Below are 19,959 nucleotides of genomic sequence, written 5' to 3'. Positions count from 1 at the left end.
TCACATCCCAGCACAGTAGAACCCCCAGCCAGGCTGGGGAGCACATGCAACAGGGATGAGAAATAAACTTCAGCTATCTTAGGCCACAAACTTCTGGGATTGCTCATTACTACAACATGACCTGATTCATCCTCATTGGCACAGTCTGTTCCAGATGGCCTAGTCCAAGCTTCTGAGATACCCCAGTGCTTCTTAGACCCTGGTGTCTGGTTCAGCCTAAGGGCCTAGTCTCACTCCTACCCTTGATCAAAGGAGTATATCACATAATTTCATAGATGACAAACCCGAGGCCTAACCTGTAAAGAGATCCACCCCAGTGGGGTGAAGAGATGGCCCTGAAGTTAAGGCACTTGCCTGAAAAGCTTAATGATCTGGGTTCAATTCCCCAGTACCCACGTAAAGCCAGGTGCAGAAAGTGGCGCATGCATCTGGTATTCGTTTGCAGTGGATAAAGGGTCTTGTATGCCCATATTTTTGTCTCTCTGCTTGCAAGTAACTAAGTAGCATTAAAAAAGAGATCCACCCTAGACAAAAATGATCAAAAAGCATAAGACACAAATTCCCTTTCCTTCCTATCCCATCTGTGCACAGCTGAAGGACTGTCCCATGGTTAAGTGGGACACTTGACAGTTTCCAGAGTTCCTTTTCATGCTGGAGGGCAGAGGCCCATGTGTCCATAGGGGGATAGAGGGCTTGGGGACAGGGCCCACCCAACCCAGAACTGCCAATGCTCAAGCAGCCAGGGGAGCAGCTGTACTCACGGTGGTGGCATACTGGATGTCCTTCCAGATGGATGTCTCCCGAGACAGGTCAGAAGCCTCAAAGAGGTTATCCAGGATGACCTCCCCGATCATGTCATGGCGGGAAAAGCGGTCAAAGTCAAAGACACTGAGATGCAGCTTGCGGTCAGCCAGCTCCTCGTAGGGCACTGGGAAGTGGAAGTTCTCATCAAAGGTGGGGTTCAGGGTCTTACGGTGCACCCGGGTCTGCAGCTTGCATTTGCGGTCAGGCAAGAGGTAGATCTTCACATAAGGATCAGAGCTTCCACAAAAGTCCTTGGCAGGGAGGTCAAAGGCCTTCAGGATGCGTACAATCAGAGTCTCACTCTCATAGTCATAGCGCAGGCTAAAGTTGATCTTCCCGCAGCTCTTGGCGGCTTCAGACTTGGCCTCATCCCCATCCACTGACTTTTGCTTGTAGAGCTCCGGCTTGATGCGGCCAATGCTAGTGGGCTGCTCAGCTGCTGGCGGCAGCTCATTGCCATAGTCTACACTGGAGACATGCATCTGCCGTGGCAGGTGGCGCTTGAAGGATGTGTGCCTGGCCGAGGGGAGGAGGAGTGGAAAGAGGGTCAGGGCTAAGGAAAAGGGGGATGGAGGCAGACACAGCACTGATGGGTCATTCTACTTCTTGTGGAGACCCCTTTTATTCCCTCTTCTTGACCCCACTTTTCCTCCCCATGCACTGTGCGTACGAGGTGGTTGGGAGCATTACATGCCATAACGTATGTAAAGTAGTTGGCGTGGTGCCTGGTGTACAGCAAGCTCAATAAATGTTAACCATTGTTAGAATCATTGCTCCTGCTTTTCTGCTTTCTAGGTTTCCTTCCTAGCAGGCATGACTGGTTCCATTAATACATGATCTCCTTTGGGAGAAGGACCGTGCTTTCCACAGCTTTCATCATCATCATCATCATCACCACCAGCACCATTAATTTAGTATCTACCATATGTTGCAGGTTAACATGTAATTAAAGGCATAGGCTTTGGAGACAGACTACATGGGTTAATTTTGGCCTCTGGAATAATAAACTCTCTGTACCATAGAAATAAGCATAATTATAGTGGGAATTGCATGGGATTGTGTGAGGGCAATATTAATACTTATAAAGTGTTTAGAATAGGGCCAGGTACATAATAAGCACTAAAGATGTTAGCTCCCACGATCATGTGGACTCTTTCATAGGCTCCTCACAACAACCTTAAAAAGGATCATTTGCTTGAATTATAATTGGAGGAAATAAAGTAAAAGAAAGGTGAGCAACTGCCCATGTGACCCCCAACCCCTTCTCTCCCAGCCTTCAGTCTGAAGACAGGCCTCCTTCCCTTCGGTTGATCCCCCGGGCCTGGAGGGACACTACAGGGATCCAGGAAGCCCCGGGAGCCCTGAGGTTCAGTAAATAGCGTGTCTTATACACACATGTACCACATCTGCTAAAAGTGCGTCTGAATTTAGGGTAGTTTTGTTGTTGTTGTTCATTGTTGGCATGGTTTTGAATTAAAGGGTGCCATGTATGGAACTGCTGCCACACAGGGACCTCAGAGGGGTTTTAAAGGAATCTTCACCCTCCATAGGCCAGGGTTCTTCTGCACTCTCACCCATGTAGTGGATTACAGCTATAAGGTCTCGCTGACCTAGCCCTGAATACACTGGGAACTTTCATGCCCCAGGGCCTTTGTGTATCCTCTTCTCTCTACTTGAAGTCTTTCCTTTCCTCAAAACCTCCAGCAGCCCCTACACCCATCTTCTGGTTTCTCACACCCACAGCCATCCTGTGTGCTCACTGCATGTTCAGTACCCTGTGTTTCATGAGGCCTCTCCTTATGCCCACCTCCTCCTCAATTGCCACCACGGACCACAGTATCTGGTCTTGCCATGGCATGCACTTCTACTCCTGGTCCCTGATTCTTGGAGGCCATAATTTCACTGATGCCTCCAGGAAGCAAGGAGGGTTAGGAAGTGAGGGGTCTTGCCCTGCACCTGGTAGATGACGCTGGCTCTGTGGTCTGTCGCTGCAGCCGTGTGTGACGCATGACGTGCTCTTTGACGGACATTTGCACCTCAGCTGGAATATCTGGGGACGTGTGGCTGATCTTCACAGCTGCCTCCAGGAAGCCCAGGGTGCTGGGGTCCTTCAGCTTGTCGGCCATGTTGCCTCTGGAGCAGGAACTCGGGAGGGCCTCAGAGGGAGGGTTAGCAGAAGGGCTGGAGGCCTCTTTGTTCCTCCAGGGCATCCAGCACAGCTTCCAAAAGAGAAAGAGAAAAACTGCCACCAGGGCCACGCCACACACAATAACTACCAGGGCGACGAGGCTGACAGAGGTGCCTGCCCTCGGCATGAGCCAGGCAGGGAGGGACGGAGACAGACAGAGGTGGCAGAAGCGGGAGAGGTGTTGGAAGAGGGGTACACACAAGGGACAAAGACGAAAGAAGAGAAGAGAATGGTCATGAGAAAGGCCGCCAAGTCAGGGGGAGAGAGATGGTTTTCGGGGTGATGGCCCATTGGGTGAGCTATCGGCAGCCTTGTACTTAGGGTGGGCTGATGGTTCCAGTATCATCCCTGCCCTCCTCCAGCTTGGGGAGACCCTGGCTGCTACTGGCTTGTGTGCATGGTGGTGGGGGAGGGCCATCTAGATGGCAGCCCAAATGTGTGGATCCGAGAAGTGTTCCTCTTTGAACGCTGCTTGGATTTCTATTAGAGCAGTGACTGTGGCCAGATTGTAACTGTGTTTTATCTTTCTTTTTACTCTTTTTATTTACTTATTTATTATTATTTTGGTAATAGAGATAGAACCCATGGCCTTGTACTTGTTAGACAAGCGCTCTCCCACAAAGCTAACCCTCAGCCCTCCACAGTGTTCTCTGGACACGCTTTCCCCATAGGCTGCGAGGCCCTCGAGGGTGGAGCCCTGGCTCGCTCACTCTTGTCGCTGCCTTGTCCCATCCCATCCAGGAGCTCAATCAACCCTGTGCTTTCTTCTAGGGAATAAAGTCCAGCCTCGTTTCCCTTCAAAGAAGCGTTAGCATCTTCTATTCTCCCAGAGTTCTGCACACAGTGGACTCAATGCATACTTGTACTAAAGTGGAATGCGGGCTGGAGAGGTGGCTTAGTGGTTGATGTGCTTGCCTGCAAAGCCAAAGGTCCCAGGTTCCATTCCCCAGCACCCACGTAAGCCAGATGCACAAGGTGGCACCTGCATCTGGAGTTCGTTTGCAGTGGCCGAAGGCCCTGGCACGCCCATTCTCTCTCTATATATATATCTGCTGCTCTTCCTCTCTCAAATAATAAATAAAATTTGAAGTGGCATGTCATCTACCTGGTATAGGTCAAAGCTAACTACAAATGGTCCCTCAGCAGTCCTCTTCCATCTCTGATGCTTTGGGAGCTGGTGTCAAGGAGCACTATGGCTGAGCTGAAGGTGGGGACTCAAAGCCCTAGCCTGGCCCCCTCATGTGCCGGGGGTGCTCATTATCCCAGGAGGACAGTGTGTGATGCCTCCCTGTGCGCAAACCTCTTAACACTCTTCCTATCTTGCTTCCATCCACTCATATTGGATGAGCCTCTGAACCCAAGTCAACTTGCTCTGAGTGGAGAAGTCAGAAAACACTAAAGCACAGATATGCCTGGCAGGGTTTGTCGCACAGTCACTTGTGGGGGAGCCAGCAATGTACTGGGGTTTGGTTGACATCATGAGTGAGAAGCTACAAAAGACCATACTCATCACCACCCTGGACATCAAGCTTTTCTGGAAGAGTCTGGTGACTTGCTAACTGGAGCTGTGTAGGGATGTGTCCCTCCAGCTCAACCCTTCATGTTTTGTTCCTTGTCTAGCCCCTACAGACTGAGAGGTTAGTCTCTGGATTAACCTTCCCAGTGCCTTACAAATCTCCACACTTACGATGAGAAATGACCCACAGGCACTGAGGCCAGGCTCTGCTTTTATAGATGGGAGCAGTGACCCAGAGGAGGGACTTGCATGAGGACACAGGCTGATCACTGTAGAACACTGACCAGGACCAGCTGTCCACTATCCAGTTATTGCCAAGACCTGTTTGCCCCTAATTAACCTATAGGCTCCTGTAGGGTCCTGTAACCCTGCGATTTCACTCATGAACTACCACAGAAACTGGTACAAGGGGACAAGAATGAAGGAAGGAAGGGCATAGAAGTAAAAGAGCTCCAATTTTTTTCTCATTTAAATTCAACCAAAATTTGCCGGGTTTTGAGCTAGGCTTGGGTACAAAGATGCTCAGGTCCCTCCAGGTGCTTTCACTGTGCCCAGACTCCAAGGAAAGCTGCCCCCATTGCCTGAGGGAGCTGAGAAGGAGGTGAACTCAGCCACTCTCTCAGGAAAGTCTTCTAGCTCACTGCTGCAGGCCTCTTGCTTGGATCAATGACCTGGTACCTCCATGAATAGGGACTAAAGGCAGAGACTCTTCAAGTCCTGAGTCACTTACCATCGCCATTCCCCTCTACCCAGCCTGGGCACAGAGACCTCAGAGCCATTCTCTGACCAAGAGCTGAAGCTAGTCTTTCACCTAACAACTGCAAGGACCCAGGATTCAAAGTTAACTTTTAGGCTAAAGGTCTCTAATGATGCATGCATGTGCTCTGGGGGCTCGAGAGAGAAAAGAAATATTTTAATATTTATTATATAAATAGTCAAAATTTTCATATAATAGGTTGATAATAAGAGCATTTTATTATTGGATTTAGCCAATTGCTTCAACATTCCTGTGTCCAATTTTCAAAGCATAAATCCACTCTCATATCCTCTGCAGTGAAATAGGCACAATGACTATTTTCAGTGTGCAGGTATAGAAACACACTGAAGGTCAATAGATTGCCCAGGTCACACAGCCACTAAGGGGCTGGACAGCCCTGACCTGTCCATGGGACTCTGCAAGATCACCTTGGGAGAACATGTATATATTTTAGGGACAAATAAACACCTATCAGAGGCACTAATTCACTGGTTTCCCTGTTATCCATTCACGATCGAAATAAATAACCTGGATATCATTTCTTCAAGACTTTATCTTTCTGGGATCACTAGCAAAGCGACTATGAATATGGATGTCCTTACTCTAAGTGTCTGGCCATCTCTAGACCCTTCACATCTGTTCTGTTTTAGAACTGTTTGGACCCATTATCTGCAATATGAGTCACCTTAAAACAAAAGGTATTTCTAGGGCCTTGCTTTCCTTTGATCATACATCTTACTTGCTCTGGTAATAATTAGAATTTTAATGAGAAGGGAGGGGATGAGGGGGGAATCCAGAAAGCATAGAGTGCATTTAAATGTTCAGCCTGACAAAAACTGAATCCATAAATGAAAAGAGAGGTAGGGAAGCAGCAGTGAATTCAGGTTTTTCTAAGTGTGGTTGCTTTTTCAATTGCTTCTCCACGTGACCTCCAGCAGTTGCTCCCTTGGCTCTGTGCTTAGGGAAGGCAGAGGGCATAGATTATTGGGAATCAGCCCCTGATACTCAATGCTAGTTATGTAAGAATAGGAGCTAAAGCCTATGTCTGGAGAATCTTCTCCCAGGACTAGAAGAGCCAGAGTTTTGACATTTCACAGGCAGGCAATGCAAGGAGAATTAGGTATGAAACATCAAGTGGGTTCATCCACATACATACACCAGACACAAGCAATGAGTAAGACAGCAAGAACAGACGCAGACCAAGAGAGAAGGTGATTAGAGAAGATTTAGATCCTTTTGAGTGGCCTTAAACTCAGCAAGTCTTATCCCTTAGTGTGTTTGTCAGCTTTCTGTCACATCGCAGGTATTTAACAAATACCTGAGATAGCCAGAGTGAAGGTTTAGTTTGTTTGACAGTTTTCAAGGTTCTGTTTGGGCCTGTAGTGGTATATTATGCTGTAAATATGTGATGAGAGGGGGGGGGGGGAGGGAGGGAGGGAGGGAGAAAGAAAGAAGAACAAGGAAGAAAAGGAAGAGGAAGAAGAGGAGGAGAGAGGGGAGGAGGATGTGGCCTGGAGCAGACACATGTGGCTTTGAACCCTGCCTGGCAAACTGGACTTCATGAAGTGCTCAGAGATATGACAGGCATCTTAGGTTAGTACCAGCAAGAGGAAGACCACCGATCACATGCCATCCACATTGCTGCCTGGTGGTGCAACCTTGAACACACTGCTTAACCTCCAAACCTTGGTTTCAAATTATACTTGGGGAGGATTCTAAATATTCCTATCTCACATGATCATTGTGAATATCAAATAAGCTAAGTACAGTCCTTGATACACAGTGACTGCCCCTGATACGTGAACTGGGATTTGGGTTTCTTTTTGGCAGAGGATAACTGTGCAGTGAATATAAAGCCGCCCCAGTGCTGGGCCATGGGCAGGGCAGGAAGACCCCAGATTACAGGGAGAAGTATCTGGGGACCTCAGACTCCACTTCCTTCTGGGAAGTCAAGACCCCTCTGAGGGCTATCAGTATGGACTCTGCCTAAAAAGAGACTGTCCGGTGGGGTGATGGTCCATGGCCTCTTTCCTCTTACAGAAATACTAGGTTCTTAATTAGCAGCAGTCTGGGACTTGCTTATTTTCCCAGTGACACTTCTTTCTGCAAAGACAAAGCTGGGCGCCCCCCACCACCCCTCCTCTCACCCATGGCGTTAGGATTCAGCAGCAGCTCTTATCACTTGCTATTGTTCCCATTTTTCTAATGGGCTCCTATGTCAGAAAAATCCATTTTGCAACCATCACAGGCATTCTTGCTAACAGATTGTAATTGAAAAGATAAACTGGAGAGAGGAATAGGAAATGAGGGATCATTTTCTCTGCTCACCCCAATACTGGAGGAGTCTGGCCCAGAGCCTGGGGTTGCTGGTGGACCCTCAGAAGCACAGGTGCCTAACTGTGCTCTCCTTGACACACAGATGGAGACATAGACAAAGCACAGCCCAGGGACCCAAGAGCAAGGGACACAGCAGCCCAGTATCCTGAAAGGAACAGTATTTAGTCCAGCAAGGGAAGAGACTCTGGACAGAACCATTTATTTTATTTGCCATTTACTTCTTTTAAAATATTTTATTTTGGGGGCTGGAGAGATGGTGTAGCAGTTAAGCACTTGCCTGTGAAGCCTAAGTACTCTGGTTTAAGGCTCGATTCCCCAGGACCCACGTTACCCAGATGCACAAGGGGGCGCAAGTGTCTGGAGTTCATTTGCAGTGGCTAGAGGCGCTGGTGCGCCCATTCTCTCTCTCTCTCTCTCTCTCTCTGCCTCTTCCTCTGTCTGTCATTCTTTTTTTTTTAAAATTTTTTATTTATTTATTTGAGAGCGACAGACACAGAGAGAAAGACAGATAGAGGAAGAGAGAGAGAATGGGCGCGCCAGGGCTTCCAGCCTCTGCAAACGAACTCCAGACACATGCGCCCCTTGTGCATCTGGCTAACGTGGGACCTGGGGAACCAAGCCTCGAACCGGGGTCCTTAGGCCTCACAGGCAAGCGCTTAACCGCTACACCATCTCTCCAGCCCTGTCTGTCACACTTAAATAAATAGATAAAAATTTAAGCATTTTATTTATGAGAGAGAGAGAATGAATGGGCATGCCAGGGCCTCTAGCCACTGCAAACAAAGTCCAGATGCACATGCCACCATGTGCATCTGTCGTACGTCGGTACTGGGGAATCAACCTGGGTCCTTAGGCTTCACAGGCAAATGCCTTAACTGCTAAGCCATCTCTACAGCCCCGTGCCATTTATTTCTATGCAATAAGCCCTGTGCCCTTTATATAATCTCATTTAGCCTTTACAGTCTCCTAAAGAAAATGGCATTCACCAGTCAAAGAAAACTAAACCAAGTGTAGAGAAATTAACTAAGTCACTTGCTCAAGGGTACAATGGGTTAAGCAAAAGAGCTGGGATGTGAATGTAGGGCTCTCTGATGGCAGTCCAGGCCATTGACCCAGGCTGAACGAATTATAGAGTCAAAGCTTCACAGAGACGCTAGGAAGATTTTCTTATCCAGACAAAGTGGGGGCATTCTGTCCTCTCTATCCTGACCCTTTCACCCTGGGCAGACCCTGCAGACCTGGACTATGACTGGGCTCCTGTGCCCCATCTTCCTTCTTCCCTGGGAAGTGCATGTCTTCAGGTCGACCATGAGCCACCAGAGAAATAACAGGAGGTCCTGAAAAGTCTCTTCCAGAGATGTTCCTAAGGAATATGCGCGCACGTGTGTGTGTGTGTGTGTGTGTGTGTGTGTGTGTGTGTGTGTGTGTGTGGAGAATAAGGGCTGGTCCTTACTGAGGTTTACAGACATGATCAATTAGAAATAAGCTCTCTGTGGCTTGTAAATTTATTAGGAGAAGTGGATATAGTTAAAATTCAGGGCTTGGGGGAGGGGAGCAGAGGGCCATGGCTTCCTCTCCTTTCTTTACAGATCCAGGCCCAGCTACCGATGGGGATAATTAGCAGAGTCCAAACAGAAAAGGAATTAATGCTCCTGAAAAAAGCAGTGATGAGCAGAGACAATGCCGAGCTAATTACAGATGCACCAAGCTTTATGACTGGGCGCCCGCTCCCACCATCATTAGAGGATTCAGAGATACGTTGGAAACTAATGTGGACCGTTAAAGTGAGCAGAGCTTTGGCACCAATTTAGCAATTATTAGTATTATCATTTTTTTGGGCAGATGGTCATTTTACCTTCCTGCCTGACCAGTTAGAGCATGTGGTCCCTCTGAATAGGGGATTAAGGTTGGCATGATGGAGGAGAGGAGCGGCCATTCAGAAGCACTTTCTCCCCTCCATGCACCGCCTCTATTTAGAGCTGCAACTCGTGAGAGAACTGAATGATTCCAGAAAAAGTTCCTCATCCCAACAGAGGGAAGTGAGAGCTGAGGTGTCATTATACCCACAGTGTCCAGCTCTGGATGCCCCGCTTGCTCGCTCACTCAGAGGCTCAGCTCTGTTGCTTCCTGAGCAGACCAGTGTCAGAGGCTTCTCTTTCCCTGACTGGCAGGCATGCCACCAAGCTCCCTCAGGCCTCCCTCTTATCATGCTCTTCCCAGCTTGAGACAATCCTAAAGAAACCTGGCCCGATCCAGATCCTCTATGCCAATCTGAATCACCTGCAGCCCATATTTTAACTCCAGCTCTATGGATGGGGGAAGCAAAGTAAAGTTAGAACAATGAGAAGAAAAGGTAGTTTTTGCACAGAATTTGAAACAATGAAGCAGGCTAGGACCATCAGCTGCCGTCAACACTGCAACACTGCCACAATCAGAGGGAGAAGAGAGCTTCTAGAAATATCTAGGATCTAAGGGTTCTACAAGTGCTAGATATTAGACCTTGTTTCAAGAACCTTAAAATGGGGCTGGAGAGATGGCTTAGTGGTTAAGAGCTTGCCTGTCAGGCCTGAGGACCCCGGTTCGAGGCTCCATTCCCCAGGACCCACGTTAGCCAGATGCACAAGGGGCGCACGCGTCTGGAATTCCTTTGCAGTGGCTGGAGGCCCTGGCGTGCCCATTCTCTGTCTATCTGCCTCTTTTCTCTCTGTCTATAGTTCTCAAATAAATAAATAAAAAACAAAAAAAAAGAATCTTAAAATCCACTACTATTGACTGACTAAATGGATATGCCTGTTCCCATCAAATTGCCCTCCAAATATCTATATTATGCTCCTCCTCATAGATTACCTCTGGTTCCATCTTTGGTCAGAGAAGTTTCTTTTTGCAGATGGCGGTGACTACTGGGGAGACTCAAAATTCACCAAAGTGCTGAGAATAAGTGAAGGTTGAGTGCTCAGTGCTAGCAGAGACATCTATAACAGCCCCTTCAGGGCTCAAGGAACTCTGCAGAGGAGCCGGTGGCAGTTATGGGAGAGGAGCACTTTGGGACTCCATGTTCTCAACACAAAGGGATGGTTATATTATGACCTGATGACTACTACTTCTGCCTCCACAGGACCTTCAAGACATCGGGGTCATCCACATTTCGACATGGAAGATGGAACGGGATGGGGAAAAATCAAAAAGCAGGGCTGGAGAGATGGCTTAGTGGTTGAGTGCTTGCCTAAGGACTTCAGTTCGAGGCTTGATTCCCTAGTACCCATGTAAGCCAGATAGCTGCACAAGGTGGCACATGTATCTGGAATTTGTTTGCCATGGCTGGAGACCCTAGTGTGCCCATTCTCTCTCTGTCACTCTCAAATAAATAATAAAAAATACTTTTAAAGATTTTAAAAAGCAGGTTATTGAAATACAAGAGGGTCTTGTCAGAAAGAAAAAAAGAGCTCAGAAAAGGCAGATGATTGAAGTGGAGGACAAAAGTAGGTATTGGGAGGGGATTTTGATCAAATTACATTATCTTCATGCATGAAAATTGTCAATAAAGAATCTTAAGATGTATTCCTGGTATGGTAGTACACCCCCATAATTTCAGCACCCAGGAGGCTGAGACAGGAAGATTGCCATGAGCTGGAATCTAGCCTTGGCTACATAGCAAGTACCAGGCCATCCAGGGATACTTAGTAAGACCTAACTTCAAAACACCAACCAAACAAAAATCTCAAGGCGTGCAACACACCAGAGTCTGAAGACCACCCCTCAGGTCATTCATGATTACTGTGTGGCTCCTTTTCCTCCAAGAAGGTAACATCTGCAGGATTCCTTCCTTCGGCTTGAAGGAGCAAGGGAGTGGCACATTATTCAGTTGTAGAAACAGGACTCTTTTAATGAAATCTGTATTTCATTTGCCATCACACACAGGAAAAATATCCTGTAGGTGGCAAAAGGCCAACTTCAAAGCCAGGTGGCTGAATCACAGATCATCTCCAGAGACATTAGCAAAGCTAACAAACATATCCATCTCAGGTAGGCTCAGGTGGCCACAGGTAGGCTGAAAATAACCTCTCCTGGATGCCAGTGGGGGGCGGGGAGTGGAGGCAGGCCAGCCTGGGCAGCTTTCAGGTTCCTGTATATTCTGCAATATTTCTAGATCTCTGCTGCCCACACCTTACCATCTACAACTTGGCCTATGAATAAAGTTCATTCCCCTCTGCAAGGCGAAACAACACAAGGAAAGGGGAGAAGTGCATGTCGGTGACTGCTTCAGGGCTAGCAGGAAAAGCTCTCTTTAGAGCTTTGGAATAAAAATGGGGAAATAAAAGTGGGGATTTACTTTTACTTGAGAAAGTTTGGGTACAGGTGTTTCCAAGGCAGGGTCTGATCCATCTAGATTTCAGATTCAATTCCTAGCCCAGACCCTGGCCTAAGGTGTGGGGGGGGGGGCAGGGGAGGTCTCCCTAACACTAGTAGAGCCTGTCTCAATTTTTGAAGCTCAGGGTGTTACTAGAAATTCCAGGAGCTAGAGACTTAGAAGTGGCAAAAGGCAAGGGAAAAGATAAGAGAGGAGAAGCTGGACATGCACCACCCGCTTGGAGTTTTCATGCAACTACAGATGAAAAGATCCAGCAGTTCTCTGGCTGGAAAAATCTGGTCCATCTTTTAGATGCAGGGAGCATGTTGGGAGGTGAGAAGGCTGGCACCCTGGTCTGAACACCCCATCTCCCTAGACCCTAAATGCACGAGGTCCCAAAGCGACCTCAGCCCCCCTCTTTTGCTATGATCCAGGCCAGGTATCCTCCTCTCTTTGTCTGCTATCCTTTCAGCCTCCTAGTCCAGCTTCCAGGAGCTTGTGACCTAGCGGCCAACTTAAAGTTCTCCGGGGCCAACATCTCAAACACACTTTTGGGATAAGCCCACAAGGCAGGCACACTGATTCATCGGGGCCCCTTCCCTCTCCTTGGCCTGAACATCCAGGCTGGAGGCATCCACTCTGGAGTCAGAGCCTCACACAACAGGATGTGCTCTGCACTCCCCACCAAGAGCAGGTCTGCCCTGAACAGACAGGAGGGCAGAGCAGGACAGGTGTGCCCCCACCCTCTCTAGTCTGGGGGACCAGGACCAGCAGCAAGGTTCCACTGGAGATGGGTCATTGCAGAAAAATATGGAAGGGAGTGAGGCAAGTGATTCCTTGACTGGGGGTAAAATTCTGTCTGAAGGTCTGGGGAGTTGGGAGGTGCAGAAGGGGGTGAGGGTGACACTAGATTCCAATAAATGCTAAACTGTTCTGAGAATCTCCATGAGGGACAGGCAACTCCCCAACCTATCTTGGTCTCCTCTACTGCAGTCACCAAGTCATTGATTAAACATTGCCAGAGAGAGAGAGAGAGAGGAGAGAGGGAGGGAGAGAGAGAGAGAGAGAGAGGAATGAATTGCCTGTATAATAAATACAGGTCTGAGCAAGGCAGCATGCAGACTCCGGAGTGACACACACTCTGGCCTCTCTACCCCCTGTCCTAACCTGGGATTTATCCTGGCTCTGACCTTTAACCTCAAGCGAAAACAAGGCTGGCTCGGGACCCTGCGGTTGTTGGGTAGCTTATACCACCTGCAAGTGCTCCCGGGGCCACCACCTCAGTCCCTGGCCACTTGCTAGTCCCTGGAGAGGCACGTGGGAATCTAGAGGCCCCCTCCTACCCGTCCCGCTCCAGGGATGCGGAACCACAGGGTGCCCCAGCCTGACCCTAGGCCCACAGCCTCTAGGGGTCGGGGTCAGGGTGGGGGTGGGGGGCCTGGAGCGATGGAGTCTGCGGAGCCCCAAGGAGCCCCAGTGACTCGGTCTCCGCAGGAACTCCCCACCCCCACGCCGCATTCTCTCGGGGCCTCGCGTGGTCCCGGCCCCTCCCCGCAGAGGGGGGGACTCGATCCCACCCTGGCTCCGGCCCGGGACCCTACGGCAGCCAAGCCGCCGACCCTCCGGGGCCGCTCCAGCCGCCGGGGCCGCGACACGCCATCTCGGCTGTCGCCAGTCCGGGGCGACCCGCGGGGCTCGGGCTCGGGACTCACCGGCTCCGGCGAGCTCGGCTCGGCTCGGGCTGTGCCTGCACTCGGCGGCCGCCCGGGGCTGCGTCGGGCGCGGGGTCCGCGGCGCTCGCTCGCCCGGCGAAGTCGGCGGCAGGCACCGGCGCGCTCGCCCGCCCGGAGTCCGAGTGAGTCACTGAGACCCGGGCAGCGGGTTATAGGGCGCGGGGAGGGGGGGATGCACGACACCTCCTCCCCCCGCCCCCGCCCCCGGGGAGGCGCCGACGGCCTGCCGCCCGCAGCCCGCCACTCCCGGGCACAAAGACCTCGGGCCGGCCGCAGACCCAAGTTTCTCCCAAACGCAGGGGGTGGGGGAGGCCCGGCTGGCGATCACTGCGAGAACTCACGGACCCACGGAGCAAGTGCTGGGCCCCGGACCTGGACCCCGCCTCCACCGCCAGGGTAGAGAAGCATCCCCCCCCCCACCGCCGAGATGCTCCTCTTCTGCCCAGTCCACCGACCCCTCCCCTGGCCACTCGCCCGTGGGGAAACTGAGGCTCCCAAGAGTGTTGGCTGCATCCAGGGGGCTTCGCAATAGTAACACGAGAGGGGAGAAGGGATTCTCTCTCTCTCTGTTCTGGGTCCTATTCGGGTCCCCCTGCCCTGCGGGTGGTGGGGCCAGGCAACAGGCTGGGGCTGGTGCCCACGCAGAACCCCAACCTGGAGGTGTCACTCTGGGCTCCGGGCCGGTGCCCCGGGGAGGAGAGACCGCCTGTCGGAGAACCCAGGAAGGGACTGGGCCCCGGGTCTCCGGGTACCTGCGCCGGCCGCGCTGGGACTCCGCTCCGGGGGCTGCAGCTCGAAGCTCCGACAAGTCTCCACGTCCAGCCCGAGAGGGGGCGGCCGGGCCCGGCACAGCGAGGCCAACACAGCTAGCGCCGCCTGGCACCGAGGCCCTCCGGCGCCCCCAACCCCGCTCATGCCCGGGACACCCAGGCCTGCCGAGCAGCTTCTCGAACCCACGCCGAGGCCGGACTGGGGCGGGGCAAGGCAGCCCCAAGAAGACCGTCCCCGCAGCGGCCCCCCTGAGGCTCCGTTCCGCTTTTAATCACTTCCCCGCAGGGTCCCCGCCCCTCACGTGGCTTCCCTCGGCAGCTGGCAAGTCTGGCGCCTGGTGGCCGCCCCCTCTACACTCGGGGACTCTCCTGGGTCAGGGCAGGTTGCAGCCGCACCTTGGAGGGTGCAAGGCGGAAGAAAGAGCCCAGCTCCCCCTCAGCATTCACGGCCTGATGTGACCTTGGGCCCCCGAAAGCCTCGATTTTCCTTTCCGTAAAAGAGGTACAATAATTACAAGTGCTTCACGACCTCCCCGGGAACAGAGACAGTGCTTGTGAAATACTGGGTAAACTGCCACACGCCACCCAAGTGGCATCCGAATAGATAACACAACAATAGGGGAAGGAAAAAAAAACCCAGGGTGACCCGACTGTAGGTGGGAAACCCTTGGTGGTCGTTGCTGACGGAAGAAGTTACTTGGACTTGCCCCAAGTCCCAGCGCCGGAGATAGAAGACCCCAAGACTACGGAGCGTCGAGAACTGCAAAGAAGACTTTCAGAGCTCCGCAATCCTGCGGTCCGCGGCACCCGCACGTTGCTATGGCGACGGGAGGCAGCGGCCGTCTCTCTCCATGGCAACGGGAGGGGAAAGTTTCTGGCGAATAGGAATGGGAGGGGGGAGCATTTCAAGAGAGCGCTCGGTTCCCGCCAGATCCCACCTCCCCGCATCAAAACGATCAGTAATAGTATCTTTTTCTATGAAGAGATGGGAAAGTAGGAAAAAAACTGACGCTAGACTTAAAAGAAGCGCCATGGCCGAGGGGCGTCCGAGATGTCTCACTGGGCCCTGGGAATCCTGGGGCCGTGGCTGGTGGCCAGGAGGCCGGCTCTGTCGTCGCCTGTCCTCCACCTGTCAGTCGTGTGGTCCCTTCCCGGGTGAGGCCCGCGCGAAACTCCAGCCTCGGGTCCCTTTGCCTTCTGGGAGCAGTAAAGGAAAGTTCTCCCGGAGCCGGGCTGGGGTGTGCCTGGGTGGGTGGTGGGGAAAGGAGGGTCTTTTCTGCTAATTCACGCGCTAATTGGAAGTGGCTCCGGCTGTGACTCACGTTCCCGAGGGAGGAGATTCGGAGCCCCAGCTCCCGGCGATCTCCACCGTGCGCCATCTGCGCCAGGCGCGCCCGCGGGCCCTGGTGCCGGCGAGCCCGGGCAGCGGATGCCTGGGACACCCAGGGCCTGGCAGACGCCGAGGAGCCGGGCCTAACCTAGCCCTGACCAGCTTTCCTCCCTGACCAGCGCCCGGCTCTGTCCGCGGTGCTGAAGGTCCGGTGGGTGGCAGGATCGCGCGCACGGGGTCGCGGGAGGGGCGATCGCAGCCGGCAGGCAGCGTTCACCCCGGCCCCGGCGCCTGCCATTGGAGAGGCGCAGGGGATCCGGCTCGAGGGACTGGGCAGGCTTGATCCCTGCACACTGCAATCCAGACCACCTTCCTGTCCGCGGTGCTGGGTTGCTGTTCCAACAATAGGTAAGGCTATGCCTTCCACCCACCTGAGGAACCCAGACGCCCCTCTATCACCCAGGGCAGACCTCAGTCCCCCGCGAAGAGAGTTCCCCCCGCCCCCGCTATACGTTCATTAGCAGTTTGCAAAGCGGGAGTTTGGTATTTATGTAAAATACAAATGCAGAAGAACGAATTGCTCTCTGCCCGTGTTTATGGCAACTCGGTCACTCCCGGCGAGTTCTCCCTCCCCGTTCTCGAGGTCCTGGGGACGTTCGCAGAACAAAGCGCCTTGTTTTGCTTTTGCAGAGAACAAAAAAAAAAATAATAATAACAACAACAAAAAAGATGGTTCCAAGGGCCCAGGCGTGTGATGCAGGGAAATCAATATTTTGCTTACATCGAGTGAAGGAATTTGCATCTAAACTGAAGGCAAGGGAGCCTATTCGGGGCAGAGCAGGTGGCAGTAGTGAAGAATTAACAGATAATTTCTCATTGTTCCCAGATTCAGCCTCCACACTCGGCAGGCAGCTCTGCAGCGTCTCTGGCGCCAGGGCAGCAGCTCCGGACCTGGCGTTTCTCAACCTAACAGAGCCAAAGAGGTTTTGTCCTGACAGGGGCTCTGGAAGGAGCTGGGGCTCTTGGGCTCCTATTGAATTTGGTGTGCGACACTGAGTATGTGAGAGAAACAGAGAGAGAGCAGAGGCACTGACAAGAGGCAAGAGAGAAACAGAAATAGTAATAGGAGACTTAGAAAACAGAGACAAATGCATCGAAAGCGATACATTCTGAAAGCAACGTTAACATTTGTTTCCTGACATTGAACCTCACCCCAGCTGTCACCTTCAGGGCCCCTTACCATCAGTTGCTGACACCACTGTGGTCACAAAACCAACAACAGAGCAGAAAAAAATCCTCCTGTAAAGATGGAACTTTTTTTTTTTTTCAGAAACCACTCTACCTACAGGCCTAACCCCCAAACACATCTATGCTTCTTTCCACATTCAGAATTCCAAATTTGGAGATGAAGTGGACTTGTTCCCCATGAACCATATCACTAGAGAAAATCCTTGCTGGGTGTGGTATTAGGGGTGGGGCGGAAAGAGACCCTGACATAACAGCCAACAAGGACATCAGTTGGGGAGCCCTGAGGCCTGGGGCAGTCACACCCTCTATCTGGACCTCACTTTCCTTTCCTGAAGTTGGGTTAGGAGCCTTCTGAGGGTCATAGGGAGTGACTTCATAGATGTGCAACTCACTTTCGGCTTCCCCCACCCCAAAGCTGTCTTACAGGTATGACTGGAGCATGGGAGACTCAGACCTCCTGACGGGACTGCTCAGGAGTGGGGCTGGAGACAGGCAAGCGGCAGAGCCAGCGCTCTGAAGCACAAACCAGAGGCCTCCCACTCCACTGACCTTCTCTCCCCAGATAGCTAAAGGGTACTTTTCCCACCCCGCCCCCACTATCTGCCGTGGACAGGCACCCACCCTGCTCTGAGCAACAATGTCTTTTTGAGTTATGCTACAAATAAAATACATTAGGACCATGCAAAATTTTTTTTTTGAAAAATTTGAACCTTGGTAGGAAATTGCTAATGCTGTAGGCGGTAAGAGTGAGCTCCTTTGACATGAGCAGATGTGTCATATTGTCTCTCCATCTCAATGCGATTTCTAAATAGGGAGCCCTCTTCCCAGTCCCTCCTCCCTCCAAGCCCCTGGAAGAGATGTAAAGAGAGCATTTGATGCTCATAGCTGGATTGTCTGCTGTGCGGAGAGACACACAGGCAAATAACACAAGCGAAGCCGCTGCCTTGCCTTGAGGGATTCTGATAAGCTTTCTCCATCCTTCATCTCCTGCTTTCTGAGGTATACCTTTTCCCAAACCAGAGAGAAATATCCAGCAGGTATTCTGTCCAGAAGTTAACCTGTGTTCTTTTGTCAGGCCTGTCCATGAAGATGGTCAAGAAGGAATTTAATTTCATTTAATCCTTACAGCAACACTGAGAGGAAGAATTAGTAGGCACTAGTAGCCCATATGGAAGATGAGGAAATTAATAGACCGGTCCCTGTTTGTACAGGCTGAGAGGTGACAGAGAACTGGAACCCAGGCCCTTTCCCCACATGTCACGGCCCCTTCCTTCTCTCCATGCTGGAGCAAGATAGCGTGGATGTGAAAATTCATGTTTCCCTTAAAAAGATTACAGTAGTGGCTGGAGAGATGGCTCAGCAGGTAAAACTGCTTTCTGTGCAAGCCTGTGGGTTTAAGACTGCCTGAATTCATTTCTCCCACATCCATCAAACACCTAGATATAGCCACAAATGTCTGCAACCCCAGTCCTGTGGGGAGCAAAGACTAGGGAATGGCTCGGGTTTACAAAACCATGGCAAACTCCAGAATCAGTATGTGCAACGGAGGGGACCCCCTGCATTCTCGTCTGGTCTGCACATGCCCCATGTGCATCACACACATACCACACATCTTACACACATGCCCATACAAAAGAATCAGAAACAAAAGGTTGTTATTTAAGAATGTTTTATTTATTTAAGTGTGTGTGTGTGTGTGTGTGTGTGTGTGTGTGTGTGTGTGTGTGTATTGGTGCACCAGGGTCTCTTGCTGCTGCAAATGAACTCCAGAAACATGCTCCACATTGAGTCTGGCTTGATTGTGGGTACTAGGGAATCAAACGCAGACCAGAAGGCTCTGTAGGCAAGTACCTTTAACCACTGAGCAATCTTCCCAATCTCAGTTATAATATTTTTCAATTGGCTCTATAGAATGTAAAAAGTGTTTTGGAACTAAATCGCAGAGTGGTAGTCCTGTGTCTCTTTGCAAAGAATGTGGTTCTCTGAATTTAGCTAATCCAGTTGCATGTCTGATGAAACCTAGGCTGGGGTTCATCAACTCCTCCACTCAGCTTGATTGCTTCCCTCTGACAGGGCCAGGGCTCCCCAGAGAGCCACTCAGAGAGCTTCTGCTACACCTGGGCTGTGTCCTGTGTTCAGAGCCAAGCTTCCAGGAAAGGGCTAAGCCAAGGTTCTTCTAAGACCGGGACCCAGTGACTGGAATTCTCCCCTTGGAGCCTGGACAGAGTCTGCAGTCTCAGGTCTCTGGCTGCTGTACTAATGAAAGAAAACCAGATAAAATGCCAAAAGCAATTAAAGTGACAAATTCGAAACAGCCCTGCCAAAAGTAGGAGGTCTTAATCCTTGATTTTTGCAGAATCCAGACAGTGTGGTTTGGGTTAAGGACCTGAAGCCCCCTGTTTGAAGAGGGCAGAGCCCCTGGAGAGAACAATACTTTTCACAAAGTTCTAGCTTCCCACCATAATGTAGCACAAAACCCCACTTCTCTATCCTGTCTCTCACTCCATCTACGTTTCTGCTTCTGCTAGGGCACAGTCACCCCTCCTCTTTCCTAACACTTGGGTTAGTACATTTGTAAAGTGGGGTGCAGTTTACAGAACAGTCTCATGTGTCATTTCATGTCATATAGCAGCCCTGAGAGACCTATATATATGTTACTTAGTCTTATCATATTGATGAGGCTCCAGAGAGGCTGAAATAATTGGCTCTGGATTCACAGTGGCTGAATGAAAACCTGAACGTGTGTTTTCACATCATTCACACACTTGACCTCTCTTTCAACATCTGTTGAGGCCCTGCTAAGACCCAGTCCATACATGGCACTGGGATGCAGTTCAGTGTTGTTTCCTGCACATGGGACCTTTGTCTACACACAGCATGCAGAGCCCTGGAATCGGCCCAAAACCTCGGTCTGAGGGAGCGCACGGG

The 19,959-nt window shown here is 51.1% G+C and overlaps 1 protein-coding gene across 6 annotated transcripts in view; it reads right to left on the bottom strand.

The window, feature by feature from the left end:
- Syt6 (synaptotagmin 6) overlaps positions 1–14,598 on the bottom strand; it is a 65,452-nt gene extending 50,854 nt beyond the window's left edge. For 4 of the 6 annotated variants that reach the window (XM_004667542.2, XM_004667545.2, XR_006634245.1 and 1 more), the window contains exons 1-3: positions 14,436–14,598; positions 2,761–3,106; positions 762–1,320 (exon numbers count right to left, since the gene is read on the bottom strand). In XM_004667542.2, the coding sequence (XP_004667599.1) occupies positions 762–1,320; positions 2,761–3,106; positions 14,436–14,598 (1,068 nt within the window). Of the gene's footprint in view, positions 1–761; positions 1,321–2,760; positions 3,107–13,662; positions 13,719–14,435 lie in introns of those variants that run through there. The other 2 variants (XM_045137891.1, XM_045137892.1) reach the window with 2 other exon arrangements.
- Between the last annotated feature and the right edge of the window lie 5,361 nt (positions 14,599–19,959).

Source organism: Jaculus jaculus, chromosome 19 (assembly GCF_020740685.1).
Source record: "Jaculus jaculus isolate mJacJac1 chromosome 19, mJacJac1.mat.Y.cur, whole genome shotgun sequence".
In the NCBI taxonomy this organism is placed as follows: domain Eukaryota; kingdom Metazoa; phylum Chordata; class Mammalia; order Rodentia; family Dipodidae; genus Jaculus; species Jaculus jaculus.
The sequence above is the reverse complement of the archived record's forward strand: the minus strand, read 5'-3'. Positions and strand labels throughout refer to the sequence as shown.